A 20,818-nucleotide genomic window follows, 5' to 3' on the forward strand; every position below is an offset into this window, starting at 1 on the left:
ACATAAATCTACACCAAAGTGTCCTGAACCAGCCCATGGACAAAAATCAATCAGCAGAAGACCTTTATGGCTATAACAAGGAATCCAATCAGAAGGCTCATATACACACAACATGAGGTCCTTGTAGTAGAAGAAAGTAAAAGAACTGCCTTATAAGGTTGTGAAAATAAGCAAACTTGTAAAATATCAAAAAGCAAAGTGGCAATAATAATGAGGATGTAATCTGACATTTCCCTAAGCCTGCAACTACTGAGAATTTCTAAGGTAAGACTTCTTGCCTTATAATATATGAAAAAATATATAAACCATAGGTAAACAATAAACATTTGGGAGCTGGCCAAAGACAAAACATGGGGCAATTGAACATAGAGGAGTCCCTTCTCCTTTGCCCTTCCCTATTCGTTTGGGCAAATGATCAGTCTAAGATCATGTTACCAGTTGAAGATCAGCCCATGTTTTCTACTCTGCCTTACCTTTGCTTTGGGCTAGCTTCCACTGTTTGATGATATAAATATCTATCACTGACTGACTGACTGAAGCCTGAAAATAGTTAACATTAATGTTTAATATCAGGTTCCATTTTGCTTGGGTGCCACATTTTGTATTATCTCAGTTATACCTCATACAAATGAAATGGTATTGTAACGTATATGAATTTTGTTCTGATATTTGCTCTGCCTTAATAACTTTCCCAAACGTTTCTGCAAAGAAGACTTGATTATTTTGCTTTGTTTGGAGAATCTGTTAAATAAATTTGTGTAGCTCTTAGATAGGCAAGTTCTTCAAACAACTGGTTTCACTTTTTGTACATTATTTGAGGTTACTTCCATGAACAGTGCAGAAATGCAGCCGTAAGCGGTAAACATTTTGTTCCTGAACAAAGACCTTTTGATTCTCAGAATTATTTGCCACAGCTAAATAGACCTCCAATTAATTCTGCTAACATCCTGACCTGCAATAATGTTAACAGTTGTCAGGACTTACCCTATCTTTTTTACTCTAGATGCTTTTCAAAAGCACACTTACAAAATGAATTAGATGCTAAACTGAAAACACTCAGTTTCAAATTTGCCTTTGTATTTGAAAGCAATGTACTATCGTTCTGGCTATTAAATAAATACAAGTATTGCAAAATGATGGTATATATTGACTTTTGTAATTCACTATCAAGATTTGTTTATTAACAAATATGTAAAATATCTGATAGGACATGTGGTTTCATTTTGATCCAATTTGCAAGTATACAAATAAAACATATTTATTCCTCTACTTTTTCCTGTAGAATGGAATATAACTAACACCGAACACTGATAATACAAAACACATCCCATCCACTAAAAGCAACATTGGCTTCCCGGTTTTTCAAATATATTTTAATTTTGTAAAACCTACATGGCTTTGAGCAGGGATATACAATTTGCCACCCTCTCAGAATCCAGAGCCTCTTCAAAACCTACTAGTTTTCATGCAATATAAGGGGGAAAATTAATTGCACTGATTATATTTAATATTATTATATTTTTAAGTAGCTTTGTCCTGTCCCTGTCCACTCTTTTTGTCCAGGGAGTTTTGGTTAGGGTTAGGAAATACTCTGGTATGTGTGCTCAAGTGCTTAAGGAACATTGCACATTCTTGGCTTAAGTCCAATTATCTATTAGAGACTGTCTCCTTCCCTTTGTTCTGCAATGCTCTCATATGATGTGTCATATGATGCCAGCTGGTCTCTGTCTCTGTCTGTCTGATTGTCTGTCTGTCTGTCTCTCTCTCTCTCTCTCAAAAAAAAACTACTATCATGGCTGCATACACAACACATAAGTTCTACTTGCAAATGCCTTTCCCTTGGAAGGCAAGCAGGAGGAAGACACCGAAATGGGCACTATTATTATTTATATCTGAAAAAAAATTTCATAGGTCACAAGGAGATTATATTTGTAATTCGGAAAAGATATTTAAATATGTTTTCTTCCTATTTCTAAATTATAAAAAAGAAAAAAGATTGTCAGTGGTGTCCTATGAGGCAAGGAAATCATGAAAAAGGTAGCTTCTGGAATTCCTTCCAATCCTTTACCAACAATGGCCATACATTCCTGTTACGTATGTGAAGGCTGCCCATACTGCCTCTGGGTCATGTGATCGGAAGGGAGAAAGGAAGGGAGTACAGAGCCTTGGTGGAGCAGTGGGCTAATGAGCTCCTTAAGTAACACCAGCTGCCTGCAATTAGTGCAGGTTCGCATCCCACCAGGCTCAAGGTTGACTCAGCCTTCCATCCTTCCGAGGTAGGTAAAATGAGGACCCAGATTGTTGGGGGCAATAAGCTGACTTTGTAATAATGCCACTTGGGGTGTGTGTGAAAGCCCTAATAAGCAGGCATATACATAGAATGAAGGCTACTGCTAAGCTTGTAAGCCGCCCTGAGTCTTTGGAGAAGGGCGGGATATAAATGGAATTAAAATAAAAATAAAAATAAAAAATACAGAATGGAAAAGTCAACAGCATTCTGCACTCCTGCCCATGGCCTCTCCCAGCAGGATCTCCCGAAGGTTTTTGTTGTTTTTTTTCCTTCCACCCGATCCGTTCCGTTTTCAAACTCAGTCTTTATTTTGCTTCACACTATATTTCTCTTCAGCTTTTGAAAAGTTACTTGGCAGAAGGGCACAGAGATCTGTCCACCTTTACGTAAATTGTTTCCAATACTTCGGGCCAGGAAGAATTTTAAAAAAGGTGTATGATTGAATAAGTCCCTTGCCCATTGCTGCTCATACCTTTGTGGCCTCCTGCTTGGACTACTGCAATGCGCTCTAAATGGGGATGCCTTTGAAGAGATTTGGATGTTTCAATTGGCGCAGAGTCCAGCTGCCCAGGTAGTAAATGGTGCTGGCTACTTGGCATACATAATACCACTACTTTCATGAGTTACCCTAGCTGTCCATGTGTTTCTAGGTACAATTCAATGTACTACTTGTCGCCTTTAAAGCCCTTCCTGGTTTGGGACTGGGTTACTTGAAGGACTATCTTTCTCCAGTTGTTTCTTCCCAACGAATCCAATTCAGCAAGATGGGCATGATCTGGGTCTATTAGTCCCAAAATGCCAATTGTTGGGGCCTATCTTTTCTGCCATCATGCCTGCTAATTGCATTCTCTCACCAAAATTAGAATAGCCTAGACCAGGGGTCGGCAACCTCGGCTCTTTTATGACTCGTCGACTTCAACTCCCAGAATTCCTGAGCCAGCATAGCTGGCTCAGGAATTCTGGGAGTTGAAGTCCACGAGTCATAAAAGAGCCGAGGTTGCCTACCCCTGGCCTAGACTCTGCTGGCCTTTTGTAAGACCCTAAAAACCTGGTTGGATGCCCGGCCTTGAGTGGGTGAAGGGACTTGACCTCTGGCTATGCTAGTGTCTGCCTTGTGATATCTTGCTCAGTTGCCATGTATTATAATTTCTGTACTGGTGATGGGAATTGTTTTCACTTTATTTTAAGATTGTTCGCTGCCCACAGTCATTTGTTGAGATGTGTGGCCATGCCAATTGAATATATTTTATTTCTACCCCTTTACAAATAACTCAAGGTTGCAAACATATCCAACACACCTTCTTTCTCCTATTTTCCCCAAAACAAGAACCCAAATAAATTCTAATTGTTCTGAACCATGAGATATAAATTTAAAATCCTTGATACATTAATAAGTAAACCAGCAGTTTAAAATGTCTCCTCTCTTATCTGTTTTTCAAAATAGGAAGCTTATATTGAGCTTCTGGTTTTTCAGATCCATCCAATGCAAACTATAGACAAACACTTACAAACCAACTCAGTCACTGTTAAAACTGAACCGTGCAGTAAACTGTTGCTGAAAAATCTGTGCAGTTTTAATATCAGAGCATTTGTCGTCTTAACCGCTGGCTACAATAATTTGCATCATTCTGCATTACAAATTATGTTTGAGTGAAGGGGAAACAAACAAAAAAAAAATAGAACACTGTGATTCTTTTTTACAGAAAACCCCCTTTTCTTTCTTGCTAATCAGAAAGAACAAAGGGTAATTCTCAACTCCAAAGCCATGGGCAGTTTCAGAGTTAAGATGAACAATGGGCGCACTTGTGTTTAGGTGTATACATTTCCATGCAAAAATATATTGGCCCCAATTCAGAGATTTTTCTGTGCTGGAGTGGGAAGCAAGAAGACTAGTGCTTCTGAAGACCTTTCCGGCCAGATGGTCAATGCAGTTAGCTTTCAAAACTAAGCAGAAGAGGAAAGGGATTAGTCCTCAATATTCCCAAACCACACTGATCCCTCTGTTTTTGGTTCTGTCTGAGTTTCCACGGGTCCTTGTAGATCTGCAAATTCAGGAACACAAGACAAGCAGCCTGACTTTGCAAGCACAATTCGCTTTCTCCACACAGCACTCTCTTGCACCCGTCACGTGGGCAATATTTTTCCAGTTTACATATTGTCCCAATAAAAGCAGGACAATTTTTGTTTTTATTGTTTTAGTGAATGTCAGCAGTTTTTAAGAGGGAAAGAAAATGCAGTCAGTTAGTGGTAAAGTAGTGAGAGGCTTGATGGCTAAAGTACTAGAAATGGGGAAATTTAGGACATTTTCAACAATTTCCTTTCTTTCACTGAGTCCCAATAAACACTTATCTGTTGCTGTACGCTACGATAGTTGAGACCAAACAATCTCATAATGTCCAAAATAGCTTCTTCATGCTCAGATTGCCAGATATAGTTTCTTACAAAGTATCATACTGAATGCTAAATCTTTAGGAGAAGCCTTCTGAGGTACATGTGTATGGCAAAATTAAAAGGCCTAAAAATCCAGCCATGCATAGATTATGCATAGTTCTTGGATATAATAGATGGACTGAGTTTTATTTTTATCATTTTGAGATGCATTACCCGACAGCAAAATTAATCTTATTTTAAAAGCAACCGAACATAATGGAATTTATTTTCTGAAAGAATCCTGGGCTGTTATGTTTGTTAATTCCATCAAGAGATATCCAGTCCCTGTTCAGATCAATTCTAAAATGCTGAAAGATTTCATGCAGGCTAGTATATAATGTCAATTAGCTGGTTTTCAGTACCACATGGTTACAGATCAACAAAGACAGAAATTAGGAAACAAAACATTAAAACAGAATATGCAAGAATAAAGTGGATACACTTAAAACAGTTTTAAGAAAATAATGCTACATGTCAATAATTGACATTGTTTTTAGAGATAAAAATGGTGAACAGGAGGCATTTCAAGAGCAATAATATAAATCCCCTTTCTGAAGAAAAGGTGAGAGATTTTAATCTCAGAGAAGTCTGATTTCAAATTCCCTCTTAGCAAAGATGTTACCTCTCAAGTGTCAAAAAGAAGAAATAACAATAAGGAATTCAGTGGAAAAGAGTTTGGATCTCCAAATTTCACAGTCCACAGGCTTTTGCTTGGGGGGGGGGAACTTTACACTAGTCTTGCCCCTGATATAAATAATGCCTTTCCTTAGAGAAAGAAAATTGTGTGTAAGCCATTACTGATTGCAATTAAAAGGGACAATTGAATATTAAGTGAAGAAGAGAGCTATATTTCTTAGTTTATCACCAAGAACATTTGTCTTCTTATCCACCTAACTGGTTTCAATCTTGATTATGGGAAATGTGTTCATTAATTATTACAGGATAATAATTTCATTGGAAGATGTAAGAGCTTACTTCTACTGAATATCTGAACTACAAGCAGGTGAAGGAGTTTGCAAAACTAATCGAAACTTAAGCACTGACAAATTAATTTAGATATTAATCTATTTTCTTTGTACTGCTTAAATAAGAGCTTCATATTTAGATGATTAAAATGTATTTTAAAGCTCAACTGCAGAAAACAAGCAGTGTAAGTATGTTATTTCATAATGCTTCTAGGATGACAAGTATAAAAACATCACTTACCTTTCTAAAATGCCATTTTCCTGTGGTATAACTCCATTGATGGCCGCCTGAAAAAGAAGCACACTGCATTTAATTTTCTAGACAACAATAACTGTATAGTTCTGTGACAACAATATGGATGCGGTTTATCATTGCATGCTGGAAATTTTTCCGATCTCTCGGTGTAGTCTACAACTCTGGTTTTCCTAGGAAAAATCCCACCAAGTGTTAATCAATCTGATCAGGGTAGTGGAACATCACCTGCTGAGATATGGAAGTGTCCCTAAAGACACCAAGAGTGAAGTTAAAATGGCCAAATTGGAGATGAGAAAGCTGGTCTTAAAAGAAATGAGGAGCTCTTCAAATATATTGTCTGCCAACTGTGCAAATTATCTGGAACAAGCTCTTCACAAAGTTTACTAGTCCAAGCAAAGCACCCTCTTTAAAGCTTTAAAGTAATCCCAACCCAGAAAATTCAGTACAGCTATTTCAAAGGCTTTTCCCAGCAGTTTTCACACAGGTTTGCTTATTTGTGCAGTCACATCCACACACAGATAGGTAACCGGAGAAAGGCTTCTGTCCCAATCTTTCCAGAGATAGCAACTGCTTTAATGCTTCAAGGAAAGTGCAACATGCTTTGGTGCCAACATGCTTTTTGAAACAATTCTCTCAAATTTAAGTGAGTCCTAGTGGACAATCACTTAAATATGAGCCAGCAGTGTGCTGCAGTTGCCAAAAAAGCCAACAGTAGGCTAGGCTTTTGTTAGCGCTCCTGTTAGTGCTAGGCCACATTAACAGAAGGATAGAATCAAGATCACCTGAAGTGTTAATACCATTTTACAATGCCTTGGTAAGGCCACACTTGGAATACTGCATCCAGTTTTGGTCACCACGATGTAAAAAAGATGTTGAGACTCCAGAAAGTGTGCAGAGAAGAGCAACAAAGATGATTAGAGGTCTGGAGGCTAAAATATATAAGGAACGGTTGCTGGAATTGAGTTTAATGAAGAGAAGGGTGAGGGGTGACATGATAGCAGTGTTCCAATACCTCAGGGGTTGCCACAGAGAAGAGGGAGTCAAGCTGTTCTCCAAAGCACCTAAAAGTAGGACAAGAAGTAACGTATGGAAACTAATACCCAGCAGTACATCTCAATACCAGGCTGACCAAGTGTTCAGAAGAAGCGAAAGTATGAATGGGGAATAACAGACTGAAGCTTAACCCCAAGAACACCTTGTGGCTATAGGAATTTGAGCTAACCAATCACAGAGATTTTCTATCTTTAGTCCTGGATGGGAAGAGAACTTCTCCGTTTGAGATTGATGTGCAACCTGGGTGTTTTCCTATATTCACATCCTCTTCTTAAAAAGCAAGTGGCAGCTATAACCAGCTTAGCCTTTATACAGTACCATCTTATGTGGTCCTGGATTGGGAAGTCTTTCAGACAGTCGCTCATTCTCTAATCACCTGGCTTACTGTAACATGGTTCTGGCCTTGAAAACCCACTCAGAAGCTGTAGTTGATTGAGAATGTGGTAGTATGCCACACCTCTGCCTCATGAGCAACCAGGTACAAATTCTAAGTCAGGGGTCTTCAAACTTGGCCCTTTTATGACCTGTGGACTTCAATGCCCAGAATTCCTCAGCCAGGTATGCTGGCTGAAGAATTCTGGGAGTTGAAGTCCACAAGTCATAAAAGGGCCAAGTTTGAAGACCACTGTTCTAAGTGCTGGTTATACCCTATAAAGTCTTTCATGGAATAGTGCCTGATTATCTAAGGTACCCTTTACCTCCAATAGTTTCTGTCCATCTTGTCAATGAGAATTAGCATGCTCTCCGTCCCCACTGGTTAAACCATGGCTGATGGGACCTAGAAAGTTGATCTTTTCTGTCACAGTACCTGCTTTCTGTAAAAGTATCCCCAGATATCTGTATGGCCTCTATCTTAAATGGTTTTAAAAGGTCTTGAAAACCATGGCTTCTCCACCAAGCCTTGGGCTAGGACAGGTGATATGTCTTTTATAGCATTCTGGATGTTAATTTCAAAGTTGTCTTCTTTTATGGATATGCAACATTCTTTTTTTGCTATCTAGTAGTGCCTTGATTTGTTTAATGTTGTTTATTTATCAAATTTATTGGCCACCCATCTTACCACAGAGTAACTGTGGTATTTATTGCCCAGCTTTCATGGGATTGGTGATCTTATAAATTTTACTAATAAGTAAATTAATAAATACTAATATAAGTCACCCTTATTCAAACCACAAGGTCCCTATTGTATCAATTACAATATAATACACGAAAAGAAGTGTGACATCATGGTCAGAGTGCAAGATTAAATAGGGAACTCCAAATAAAACTCTCTACTAAAACTCATTAATTGATTGGGTGAAAGACTGTTTAGATACATTTTATAGACGCACTTTAGAGAAGTGTGTAGAAGGGAAGAAAGATTTATATAAGAAAAATTATGCCCCATTTAAAGATTTTTTCCCAAGTAGGGGAAATTAAATCTCTTGCCTCTAAAAGGTTAAAAACTTAGGTGATTATTTGAGTCCTGATCCAGGTAATAAATGGGCCCCAGTCTTTTTTTAGAATGACACCTTTCCAATATCCTGGTATCAAAACCCAGCAGCAAATTGTTGAATTAATGGTAGGTTTTACCATGAATTTCTAGCAGAAATTTAATAAAAATCCAAGCAATAAACTGAGCACTGCCCTTTGAGGGGTGCTTCCAAAGTGTCTTTCCAAATGTTTTGGAAAAACCAATTGCTAATTTAAAAACTGAAAACAGATGTGCAAGAAATTATAGACTTACTTTTTTCCTCTGAAGTCTCTGATGTTATTCCCACCCATTCCTTTTTAAAAATAGCAATAAGATAACTTTGTTTCTAACACATTTATTTATTTATTTATTCATTTATTATTTATTTATTTATTATTTATTTATTTATTTGGTTGGTTGGTTGGTTGGTTGGTTGGTTGGTTTATATGCCGCCCTATTCCCAAAGGACTCAGGGCAGTTTACAAGGCAAAATTTAAAAACAATCCAATATAAAATTAAAATAAATTAAATTAAGTCTAGCCACAAAAATTAAATCACAATTTAAAAACATTAAACCCCTCAGTCCAGACCAGATAGCTGAAAGAGCCAGGTTTTTAGGTCCCGGCGAAATGAACGGTTGGGGGCAGTCCAGAGTTCCGTTGGCAGTTGATTCCATAGGGCAGGCGCGCCCACAGAGAATGCCCTCCCCCTGTGGATCACCCGTCGGCAATCCTTGACTGGCGGTACCCTGAGGAGGCCCTCCCTGTGGGAGTGCACAGGACGATGGGAAATTGACGCTGGCAGCAGGTGCTCCCTTAGATAATCCGGGCCCATGCCATTTAGGGCTTTATAGGTCATCACCAGCACCTTGAATCTCACCCGGAGGGCAACTGGAAGCCAATGCAGCTCGCGGAGAAGAGGTGTTACATGGGAGTATCGGGAGACTCCCATTACAACTCGCACGGCTGCATTCTGCACCAGTTGAAGCCTCCGAGTGGTCCTCAGGGGCAGCCCTATGTAGAGAGCATTGCAGTAGTCTAGCCGGGAGGTCACGAGCACACGGGTGACTGTGCGTAGGGCATCTCGGTCCAGATAGGGCCGTAACTGGCGCACCAGGCGAACCTGGGCAAAAGCTCCCCTGGCCACGGCTCCTATATGATCTTCCAAAGTGAGCTGTGAATCCAGGAGGACACCCAAGTTGCGGGCCCTATCAACGGGGGGTAACACCTCACCCCCCATAGTTAAGGATGGAAAAGATTGGTTAGTCTGAGATGCCGGTATACACAGCCACTCAGTCTTGGCAGGATTGACACGAAGCATGGACACCATTATTCCAAAATAATATTTTCTGTTGTCTATAAAGAATCAATACAGAAGACTGTTTAAAGCTAAAATTTGGAGAATCTCATTTCAAAAACCTGTCATATCAAGAGATTCACTAAGGTTAGCCTTGGATACACCCCTGTAATTCAGTCTCATAACAATAAAACACTAGTTTTCTGTACTCTAAAGTAACAAGGCTTACTGAAAAGAAAAATATGAACTATTCTGAACTCCCAGGAGTCTTTCTGTATTACTATTTCTAATATCTGGACACACTATGGGTATTCTGAAAATCCAAAGATAACTGATTTCATTGTTTCCTTCCATGTTTTTTCTGTACATATTTACTGACATAAGGATAGATCCAATACAATGCTATTCTTCCTATCTGCTCACTTTCTAAAATATACATTTAGAAGGAACTTTAGTTCTTTCTGGTTTACTATTAACTTTCCTAGAGCAGAGCTTAATATTTAACTGCCATTAAATATGGTTTTAGAAAAGAGATAATTATGCAAAGCACATGAAATAGCAATACAATTATTGCATACGTACAACAAAATGTGGGACACAGAAGCATTCTTAAGAGGTGTTAAATTCAGCTGTAAACAGTGGTGGGATTCAGCCAGTTCACACCACTTCGGCAGAACCGGTAGCTAATTTTTTGTTGCCCAAGCCCAGAATGGGCTTCTGGAAGCAGCATCCACACAGAGAACCGGTTGTTCACATATTTGAATCCCACCACTGGCTGTAAGACATAAGATTCTTTTTTTGCTCTTAGACATTTAACATACAATTTTTGATTATCAAGCAGGAATATTTAATCTTTTCAAATGGCTCCATTAGGCAATTAAAGAAAGGCTGTTAATTCCTCTCTTTTTGGCCATGGCGTTTCATTTCTACAAATAGCCTAATGGCAGAGATGGATGAGGATTGTGGGGCTTGTTACCCAACAAATTTAGAAAAATCAAGTTTGAAAAGTCTACATTAATAGATCAGAATTTCAGACTGTAATTAAATCCAGTTTATCTCACATACATCAGTATTTTGTTTCTTCTTTGGAGGGTCTCTAATATTTCAATTGGCTATTTGCATATCAGCACATATGTATGTACTGCAAAAAGATTTATACAATGTGTAGCCGGTCTTTTCATACACTGACGCTGCTGAGTAACATTTTGAATTGCAAACATCATATATTGAAATATATAATTGTTTATAACGGGTTAAATTCAGACTCAGTCATTCTACACAGCAAAATAACGCCTCTGAAATCATTTGGAACTGGTTATCACTAAAGTAAATTCCACTTGGTTTAGTCAGATATGAGTAAACCTTATCTACTTAACTAAACGAATGTCTGATTTGACTTCTCAAAGAATGTATTTACTACATGCCATACCCCCATATATTTTGTAGAAGGCAAGACACAGATTTATACAAGTAGTGACTCTTAAAATAGGAACTGAAACATTAATATATTAATTACAAAACAATATGCACTTGGTTGCTTCCTATTTATCCATTCAAATGTGCATCATTCATTGTTTTTAAAAATTCTAATGATTCTTGAGAATTAATATTTATTTGGATTTCCTAACACATGAGGAAAAGCAATTTCCCCCCTCAAAATTCCCAGGAGCCTAGAGCAACAAAGTGGAGTCTACAACGTATTTATTATCTCTGATATCTCAGTTTTCCTGAGATCAAATCTTAAAACATCATTCTTGCTAATAAGAAGTCACATTCCCCGTAAAAAAAAAAATACCCTAATGGCATTGGTCTTATTCATAATGAAAGCAAGTTAAAGCTATTTTGAGAATGCACTCATCTGCATATTTTTATTTTCTAATAAAAAATCTTGTAAGATTCTAAAAAACATTTAACTTTCCCAAATCCTACGCATCCCAAGAGGGTTTTTCAATCTAAATCATCCGCTTCTAATAGAAAAGGGCTAGGGATAGAACAGAACACGCATTGGTTTAGTTATTTACAAATTTCATGATCAGGAGGGACTGACTAGGTTGAGACCAGGTTGACTGACCAGGTTGAGACTATTGGTAAAATAGTTTAGGGCAGGGGTCCACAACCCCCGGTCCGTGGACCAGTACTGGTCTGTGGCATGCCAGCAACCGGTCCGCACAAACAAGCAAAGCCCCATCCACGAGATGCAGGCAGCACACAAAACCACGCACTCTCCGGTCCACGGAAAACCCTCTCTCCACGGAACTGGTCCCTGATGCCCAAAAGGTTGGGGACCTCTGGTCTAGAGCTTCTAATCGAGGCAATAGGAGCAGCAACACTTCCAATGACTTCCTCAGAAGCAGCCCGATAGATAGAATGTGATTAAGAGGACACCATTCTGAGAATTACTATCACCATTCTGAAAATTAGCACCAAAAAAAGAAAAGGAAGGAAGAAAGGAGGAATTCAAGCGGCATGTGTTATTCTGAAGATATTAAATGTATTACCAAATGTTGCTGCAAAATCCAAATAATGCTAAGGTGGGCAATGTCCACTTCCATTGATACTACCCTATAATAATTTATTTCAAGGTTTTATTAAGATTTCAGAAGGGAGGGGCAATTATTGAAACTTCAGTGCATCACTGAAAGCAAAAGGACTTTTTTTAAAATGCTAAATCTTATCAGTGGGCATTTGGAGGTAAAAAATACAACTGTAGAGCTGCAGGTGGATTTTTTTTTAGTTTTGATTTTTGTTTTTAGTTTAAACAAATTTCCCATATTCCAAAAGCCCAAAGCATCAATTAGCTTTAAAAACAGTGAAAGTTTTGCACTCTTTGCATATTTACTTTACTTTTTGCTTTGGGGCAACATTTTAATTCAGTTGTACATTTACTCTTTTAACTGTTTAAAGCATTTTAATGATAGTTTGCAAAAACATATAAAATGCTTCCTCCCTTAGGTTTAAATTTGCTATCCTGAAAATATGAATTTGTGATAAGAAATGCTTAACGAGAGGGGGGGGGGAAATGTTAGTCAGAAAGCCAAGCGCTTCTGTACTCTCAGGTGCTGCCTTTTGTGTGGACTAAGAATACAAAGAACTCTCTATTACAAGAAATAGAGTAGCTTCTTCATAAAAAGAAACTGACATTTATTAGCCTTGCCGCTCACTTGATGACTCTGCATTTCTTGTTGGCAGCTGTGCAAGGATAATAGAAGTAGAAAGAGTTCATTACTGCAGTAATGAAATTTCAACTACTGTTTAGATAAGGTTGCATATGGTGCTTACATTACTTTCATAACTTGTCACCAAGCCTTACTAAAGGCTTACTTCTGTACTGATACTGTGCACTGCTGAATTTTATATCTACAAATTCGTGCACACTAAACATAATATTTAATAGCAAACTGAGAACAAGTTAGGTTACAAAAATTCTACAGGCACCTCACTTTTTATTATAATATACCTATTTGTTCATATATTTTTGGCAAGCAGCTGCAGATGTAAAAAACACAATCCAAGCTAAAATTGTCTTTCTAAAATAAGCCAGATAAGCAGCATTCTTAAGCCTACCCCTCTCACCCAAATGCACAGCCACCATTTCTTTGGTGCCTCAATACTTTTCAGTTTTAGTGCCTCAGTACTTCTCAATTAACTGTAGTGCACCTGAATGGAAAGACATTGATATGCTTATTTTTTTTTTGGCATGAAAGTGGGGTTTTTTTTCCAATTGGTGCATAGCATTGTTATAAACAGATTTTGAATTCAACTTTCCTTGTATGTCAATTAAGAGCATAGAAACTGCATAGCAAAACAATCCTGGAAACTTAATTTTATAAATATGCTTTCTGAATTTTCCAAGAGAAAAAATAATAAAATTCTATAATTACCTCCAAAGCCATTGTTAACATACCTATACAAAGTAAGTCAAGTTAAAAGCTATAAACTATTTCGTACAGGAAAAATATGAGATAGTCTATACTTTACATAAAAATCTGTAGTGTATTTTAAGAACATCAAAACTTTATTTTTAGAAAATTTTATTAAATATACATTTAAAAACAAAAGTGGACATGATTCAACTTCCCTAGCTACAACACTACAATTAGTATTATCTTATATTACAGGAAAAAATAACAAAAACCTAAAATACAGTCTATAACAGGACAGAGTATAACAAACTGTACATATAACATCTGTCGGTTTTTTTAGTAAACTGTCATTGAGTCCTCAGCATTACATTTACATATCTTTCAGTTGTGTCCATTATATAGATGCAAATAAGAAATCCTTACATTATCAACCAATTAAACAATGTTCATCTCAGCGATCCTCCTTAACTCTAACCAATTGTACAAATTTTGCCAAATTTCATAATACTCCGTTTCGTTCTTATTTTTGATCTCTAGGGTTAACCTGTCCATTTCAGCGCAGGATAAAATTTTATCTATTATTTCTTCTTCAGTGGGTGTTTCCTTTCTTTTCCATTTTTGGGCATATGCCAGTCTTGCTGCGGTTAAGATATGTACTAATAAGTAAAGAGATGCTTTACTGAAATTATCATTAATAATCCCTAATAAAAAGATTTCTGGTTTCAAATCAATTTTTTGTCGTAATATTTCTTCCAACCAAGTTTTTATCGGCTGCCAAAAATTTTGCGCTTCTGAACATTCCCACCACATATGATAGTAAGTCCCTGGAAATCTTCTGCATTTCCAGCACATTGGTGAGATTTTTTAAATCTATTTTTGCTAACCTTGTAGGGGGAAGATGCCATCTATAAAACATCTTGTACAAGTTCACTTTATAGGAGGTGGCTAGCGTTAACCTCCTATTTCTATCCCATAGTAATTGCCAATTATCTAAGTCAATATTATAACCAAAATTTTTACTCCAGGTTAACATTGTTTCTTTTACCTGTTCTTCTAACAAATCCTGTTCTAATAAATATTGAAATATCTTTTTTTATCATTCGATCTTCTGTTCCTAGAAGAATTTCATCTAATTGTGTATGCTCTAATTTTATCCCTGGTTCTTTTTTATCTTTTCTGTATCGTGACTGTATTTGTAAGTATGCCCACCATTCCAACTCTACACCATCTTCTGATAATCTTTTTCTTGCAATCTTTTCATCTAAGAGATCTTTATATGTAATTACACTTCCTAGATTTATAAATTTGGGGTGCATTAAAATCTCTAATATAGATAGCCAATTGGGAATTTCTATATAGTTAATTTTTTTAATTTTTATCGACACATCTAATAGTGCTCGTCTAATATGATGATTCTGAAAGTACTGATGAGCCCTATATTTTCCATCCCACATTATAGCCTGCCACCCAATTTGCATGTCATGACCTTCTAATGCTAGTAGTCTTCTGTTCCTCAAATGTATCCAATCCTTTATCCATACCGCTATTGCTGCTTGATAATATTTTTCCCAATCTGGGAGGCCGAACCCTCCTCTTTCCTTTGCATCCTGTAATAATTTTAACTTGATTCTCGGTTTTCTACCTTGCCAGATAAATTTAGATGTAATTCTATTTAAATTTTCAAAAAAAATCCTCACCTAATTTTAATTGGTACACATTGGAATAAAAAGAGTAATTTGGGCAGTATATTCATCTTGATTGTCGCTATTCTTCCCATAAAAGAGAACTGCAAGTTTTTCCATCTATCTAGGTCTACTATAATTTGGTCCATTAACTTATCATAATTTTCTCTTTTAAGTGTAGTACATCTTGCTGATAATTGAATCACCAAGTACTTTACTCTTTTAGATGTCTGGATGTTAATTTTTTCTACTAACTCAGTTTCTTGTAAGTTAGACATATTTTGAACAAGCATTTTAGTTTTTTCTTTGTTGATTTTTAATCCTGCAACATCTCCATAATTTTCCAGCACCTGTAATAATCTTGTTCCAGATTCTAAAGGGTCTTCCAGAATGAAAACTAAATCATCCGCATAAGCCTGTAATTTAAATATCTCTTTTCTGATTTCTAATCCTTTAATCATCTTATCTTTTTGGATTATTCTTGTAAGTACTTCTAAAGAAAGAATGAATAATAAAGGAGATAGTGGACAGCCTTGTCTCGTACCTTTTTGTATTTGTATTTGAATGCTATTTGTTAATTCTCCATTTATGATTACTTTTGCCTCTTGCTTGGAATAGATTGCTTTAAACATATTTATAAATTTTTCTCCAAATTCCATCTGTTTAAGTTGAGCCAACATAAAATTTCATTTGACATTATCAAACGCTTTCTGAGCATCAACAAAAATTAATGCCACTTGTTTTTCGCTATGACATTCATAGTATTCTAAGATGTCTAGTATGATCCTGACGTTATGTCTGATTTATCTTTTAGGCAAGAAGCCGTTTTGGTCAGTATGGATAAATTCAGGTAAATATTTTTTTAATCTTTCTGCCATTATAGTCGTGAAAATCTTTTAATCCGTGTTCAGTAAAGAAATGGGTCTATAATTTTTAATACAGGTCAAGTCAGAGTTTTCTTTAGGGATTAGTGAGATGATTGCTTCTTTCCATGAGTTTGGAATTTTTGCTGTGTTTAGTACCTCATTAAATAAATCCAATAGGGTTGGGACCAAAGGTTATTGGAGGTTTTTATATATTTCGGATGGTAATCCATCAGGGCCAGGTGTTTTATTACTTTTTTGTTTTTTAATAGCTTCCATAATTTCCTGGACTGTTATATCTTTGTTTAATATATTTTGAAATTCTTCTGAAACCTTCGGTAGGTCTGCTTTCATAAGATATTGTGATATTCTTTCCACAGTGATCATTTCCTCCTCTTTATAAAGATTTTTATAGAATTCATACGTCACCCATTTTTCCCCCATCATTTTGATGTACTATCTCCCCTGCTTCATTACGTAATTTACTAATCCATCTATTATCTTTTTGTTTTTTCAATCTATAGGCCACCCATCTCCCAGGTTTATTTGCCTGCTCAAAAAAATTTTGTCTAATACTTTTTATTTTTTGTGCCATTTCTCCCTTTTCTATAATATTCCATTTATGCTTATTTAAATCCAACTGTTGTTTTAAATCTCTACATTGTGAGTTTTTTGTAGTTCTAATTCTAATTTTTTATGTTCATCCTCTAAACTTTTTCGATATTGCCTTTTCTTTTTATATTCATTGGCCATATACGCACTTGCAGTTCCTCTCATAACTGCTTTGGCCATATCCCATAAATTTTGAGTGCTAGTCTCCTCTTTCTTATTTATCTGGAAGAATGTCCGCATTTGAAGAACATCAAAACTTATGTTACCTAGAAAGTTATTTAATATTCTCCACAAAAAACACACACTGAGGTACCTAGTTTGTCACTTTTCGTTTCTTGTAACTACAATGACCATACGTGCTTTATTTCCAAAAGCTCTCCTTTAGTTTTATTTAATTTATTTTTCTTGGTTTTGCTTTTGAATTTTCTAAATTTTCTAAAACAAAATTATAAATATACACAATTAATTTTGTTATCCTTACAAACTTCTTTCAGATTTGCCCCCTTTTTCATTTTTGCCCTTTGTTTTACCCAAGAAGATGCAGTCATTGTACTTGTAATAGATGCACAGTAACACACCAATATAGAATGAATTCTAGGAAAACTTCTTCTTGATCAAAAAAAGAACTGATTCTGGAATTTAAACTCTGCGCACATCTGAGTATTCTAATTCTTCAAGATAAACAGCTAGTAATTAGCAGATGAATTATTAAAATTTGGAACTGAATTCTATAGGAAATGTTCAGAGTTTGGCTCTTAAGAACTATAAGTAAATTTGAAGGGTTGTTTCAACATCTTCCTACCCAAACATTCTGATACAGGGAACCCCGAAGTTGTATTTGGTGAGCTTGCACAACACATACATAAATCTATGATTATTCAAACTGTAAAAACGAAAACTCCAGAGGGCATATTTTTTGAAGATAGTGAAATGCCCTATCCACTCTTTTCATGATCTGCATGTGGAGTGCTACAGCTGTAAGCACTAGTAACCACAGAAGACTACCGTAGTTTCCGACGTATAAGACTACTTTTTAACCCATGAAAATCTTCTCAAAAGTCAGGGGTCGTCTTATACGCCGGGTGCTGAAAATTTAGGGACAGGGCTAGCTGGAAAACCTGGAGCAGATCTCCCATTTAGTCTGCGCAGGGAAAGCGGGACCAATTGGAGAAGAAGCTGCAGTCTGTGATTTTTTACAGGCTGGGGTCTGGGCGTCTTTTCTTCTAAAGTTGAAGAGCAGCTGTAGTATATCACAACTTGAAAGGCAGGTGGGGAAGGCAGCAGCCAGAGCAGCGGCTTAGCTCTAAGGACACATTTGACTCAGGAACTGGGCGGGCTGGCTGGAAAACCTGGAGCGGATCTCCCATTTGGTCTTTTTTTAAAAAAAAATCCCATTTATATCCTGCCCTTCTCCTAAGACTCAGGGTGGCTTACAATTTAAAGCACAAATCAATGTGCTTAGCAATAGCCTTCATTCTGTGTATATGCCTGTTTATTAGGGCTTTCACACACACCCCCAAGCAGCATTATTACAAAGTCAGCTTATTGCCCCCAACAATCTGGGTCCTCATTTTACCTACCTTGGAAGGATGGAAAGCTGAGTCAACCTTGAGCCTGGTGGGATGCGAACCTGCACTAATTGCAGGCAGCTTGTGTTACTTAAGGCTCTGTGCAGGGAAAGCTTTAGAGTGAATTAGGAAAAGTGAAAAAGTGAATTAGGAAAATAGGGAATGGTTGCTGGAATCAGGGGCTGCCACAAAGAAGAGGGAGTCAAGCTATTCTCCAAAGCACCTGAATGCAGGACAAGAAGTAATGGATGGAAACTAATCAAGGAGAGAAGCAAACTAGAACTAAGGAGAAACTTCCTGACAGTTAGAACAATTAACCAGTGGAACAACCTGCCTCCAGAAGTGGTGAATGCTCCAACACTGGAACTTTTTAAGAAGAGACTGGACAGCCATTTGTCTGAAATGGTATAGGGTTTCCTGCCTTAGCAGGGGGTTGGACTAGATGACCTCCAAGGTCCCCTCCAACTTCTTCTTCTTCTTCTTCTTCTTCTTATTATTATTATTATTATTATTATTATTATTATTATTATTGTTGTTGTTGTTGTTGTTGTTGTTGTTGTTGTTGTTTAATCCACTTGCACTGTTTTATGTTTACATGTTTGATGACAAACAGCCTTATGTTTATAAGTGACAGTTTTCCTACTAAGCACCTGCATGTCATAAGCATTTGAATTAAAATTACCATATTAAAATCAAATCTGATGTTTTTTAATTTTTATTTGGTGTGCGTTGGAAGAGGGGTAGTCTTATACGGCGAGTATAGCCCAAACCCTATAATTTAACAGGAAATGTAGGGGGTCGTCTTATACGCCCAGTCGTCTTATACGCCGGAAAATACGGTATCCTTTTGTTGTATTTTATGGTGAGCCACTGTACTGAAGAACAAAAAACTCTTTATCTCTTTCAGTAGCTGCTTTCCTTAATACAGGCTGTATCCTTTTAAAAAATGAAGAAGTGTGGTATGCTGGATATTTAAAAGATGTCTATTAATTGATTGACTGGTTGATTATATTCCATCAAATCGATTTTGACTCTTAGTGACCGAAGGTATCTGTAGTTACGTTATAATAGCATGTTTCTACAAATACAGAAGAGACTCTCCTAATCCAAGGATTAGGTATCTGAATTTAACATATGTTCATCTTCTTGGCCCAACTCAATGTATTTTCTAGCTATCAAAATCAGAACAAGACAATCTGCGATCACAGTAATGCTTTTTTTTAAAGCCCTGCACTGCTGAAGCTTAGTAAAAAAAAAGTAATAAAAGTGGCAGCACTTTTTTTACATTAAGGATTATTAATATTTTAAAACTTAATATGTAAAACCATAAGACAATTCTTCCTCATCTTTTGGATATAAGAAATAAACCTGTATTATCCAAAGCATTTCTCTCCAAAACAAATCAACTCAGAAAACTGCCTTTTCCTCAATGTGTCACATTATACCACTTTCTTCTGCCCACAAAGACAACTAGATTTCCAATAAATTTCCAGCTTTTTAATGTATCTCTGAACATCTGACCTTCTAATGCAGATCAGTTGACACTAAATTCTTTCCTATCATTGTACAATATGAAACATTATACCCATTCTGTTTCTTATTTAACCTTTCTTTGACTCTGAAAATGCATTATCTTTATTGGCACAAGTATGCAGATTTGAGGATTTTTGGCAGGACATTTTGGCAAAGATTTATTGAAAATTGAAGTACGGTTACAAATAGATGCTAACACATGCTTACTGTCCCTATCAGACTCTAGATATTTCTTACGAGATATGGTTTCACTTCTCTAAACTCATGCATTTGCCAAATATGTCATATTTTACTGTGTATCTGAAGAATTTAATCTTAATAAAAATCTGCCTGTTCTTAAAAATCCAGGAAATTTACATTTAGTATGGATCTCTGAAAGGAATACAAATGAGACTTGACTAGAGATACATGTTGTCAATAGGTAGCGATAAGATTGCAATAAAAAAAAAACACCTGCCCTTGAGGATGTTAGCATTTCTTTTTTCACTATAGCATGCCTCATCTCTCCATTAATTTGGAAAGAAAAGTTGTATCCTTCTGAAGCATACTCTTGTATACTATTACCATTACTTCACTTCCAATACACACCCTCAAAAAAAACCATGAAAGCACAGAGACATATGATACTTGATCAAAGGTAAGAAAATACAACTGATGCTTTGTCACCATGAACAGCCCAGTAAAATCAGAAAGCGGTAATGATGTCCAAAACTAAATGGAATCCTTACAAAGATGTAAAAGGAGAAACTTCCATCCGTGCCCCAAGACACTGAAAAAGGACAAAGCTACATCACGAGTAACATCTTTCCAAATCAAATGCAATGGGAAAGCATCGCAATCAATTGGGCCAATAAGAAAACTTTGGTTACTGCTCCTTGCAATGCCAAATTATATTTTTTTCCCAAAAGTGAAAGGCCTATTGTTCCTTGTAGTATGTACTCTGAACGTGTATTT

General features: G+C 36.6%; 1 protein-coding gene across 2 annotated transcripts in view; it reads right to left on the reverse strand.

Moving 5' to 3' along the window:
* FAF1 (Fas associated factor 1) overlaps positions 1 to 20,818 on the reverse strand; it is a 222,531-nt gene that overhangs the window by 187,621 nt on the left and 14,092 nt on the right. For both annotated transcript variants that reach the window (XM_083359601.1, XM_083359602.1), the window contains exon 3: positions 5,927 to 5,973. In XM_083359601.1, the coding sequence (XP_083215727.1) occupies positions 5,927 to 5,973 (47 nt within the window). The remainder of the gene's footprint in view (positions 1 to 5,926; positions 5,974 to 20,818) is intronic.

Source organism: Vipera ursinii (genome assembly GCF_947247035.1).
Source record: "Vipera ursinii genome assembly, chromosome: 3".
In the NCBI taxonomy this organism is placed as follows: domain Eukaryota; kingdom Metazoa; phylum Chordata; class Lepidosauria; order Squamata; family Viperidae; genus Vipera; species Vipera ursinii.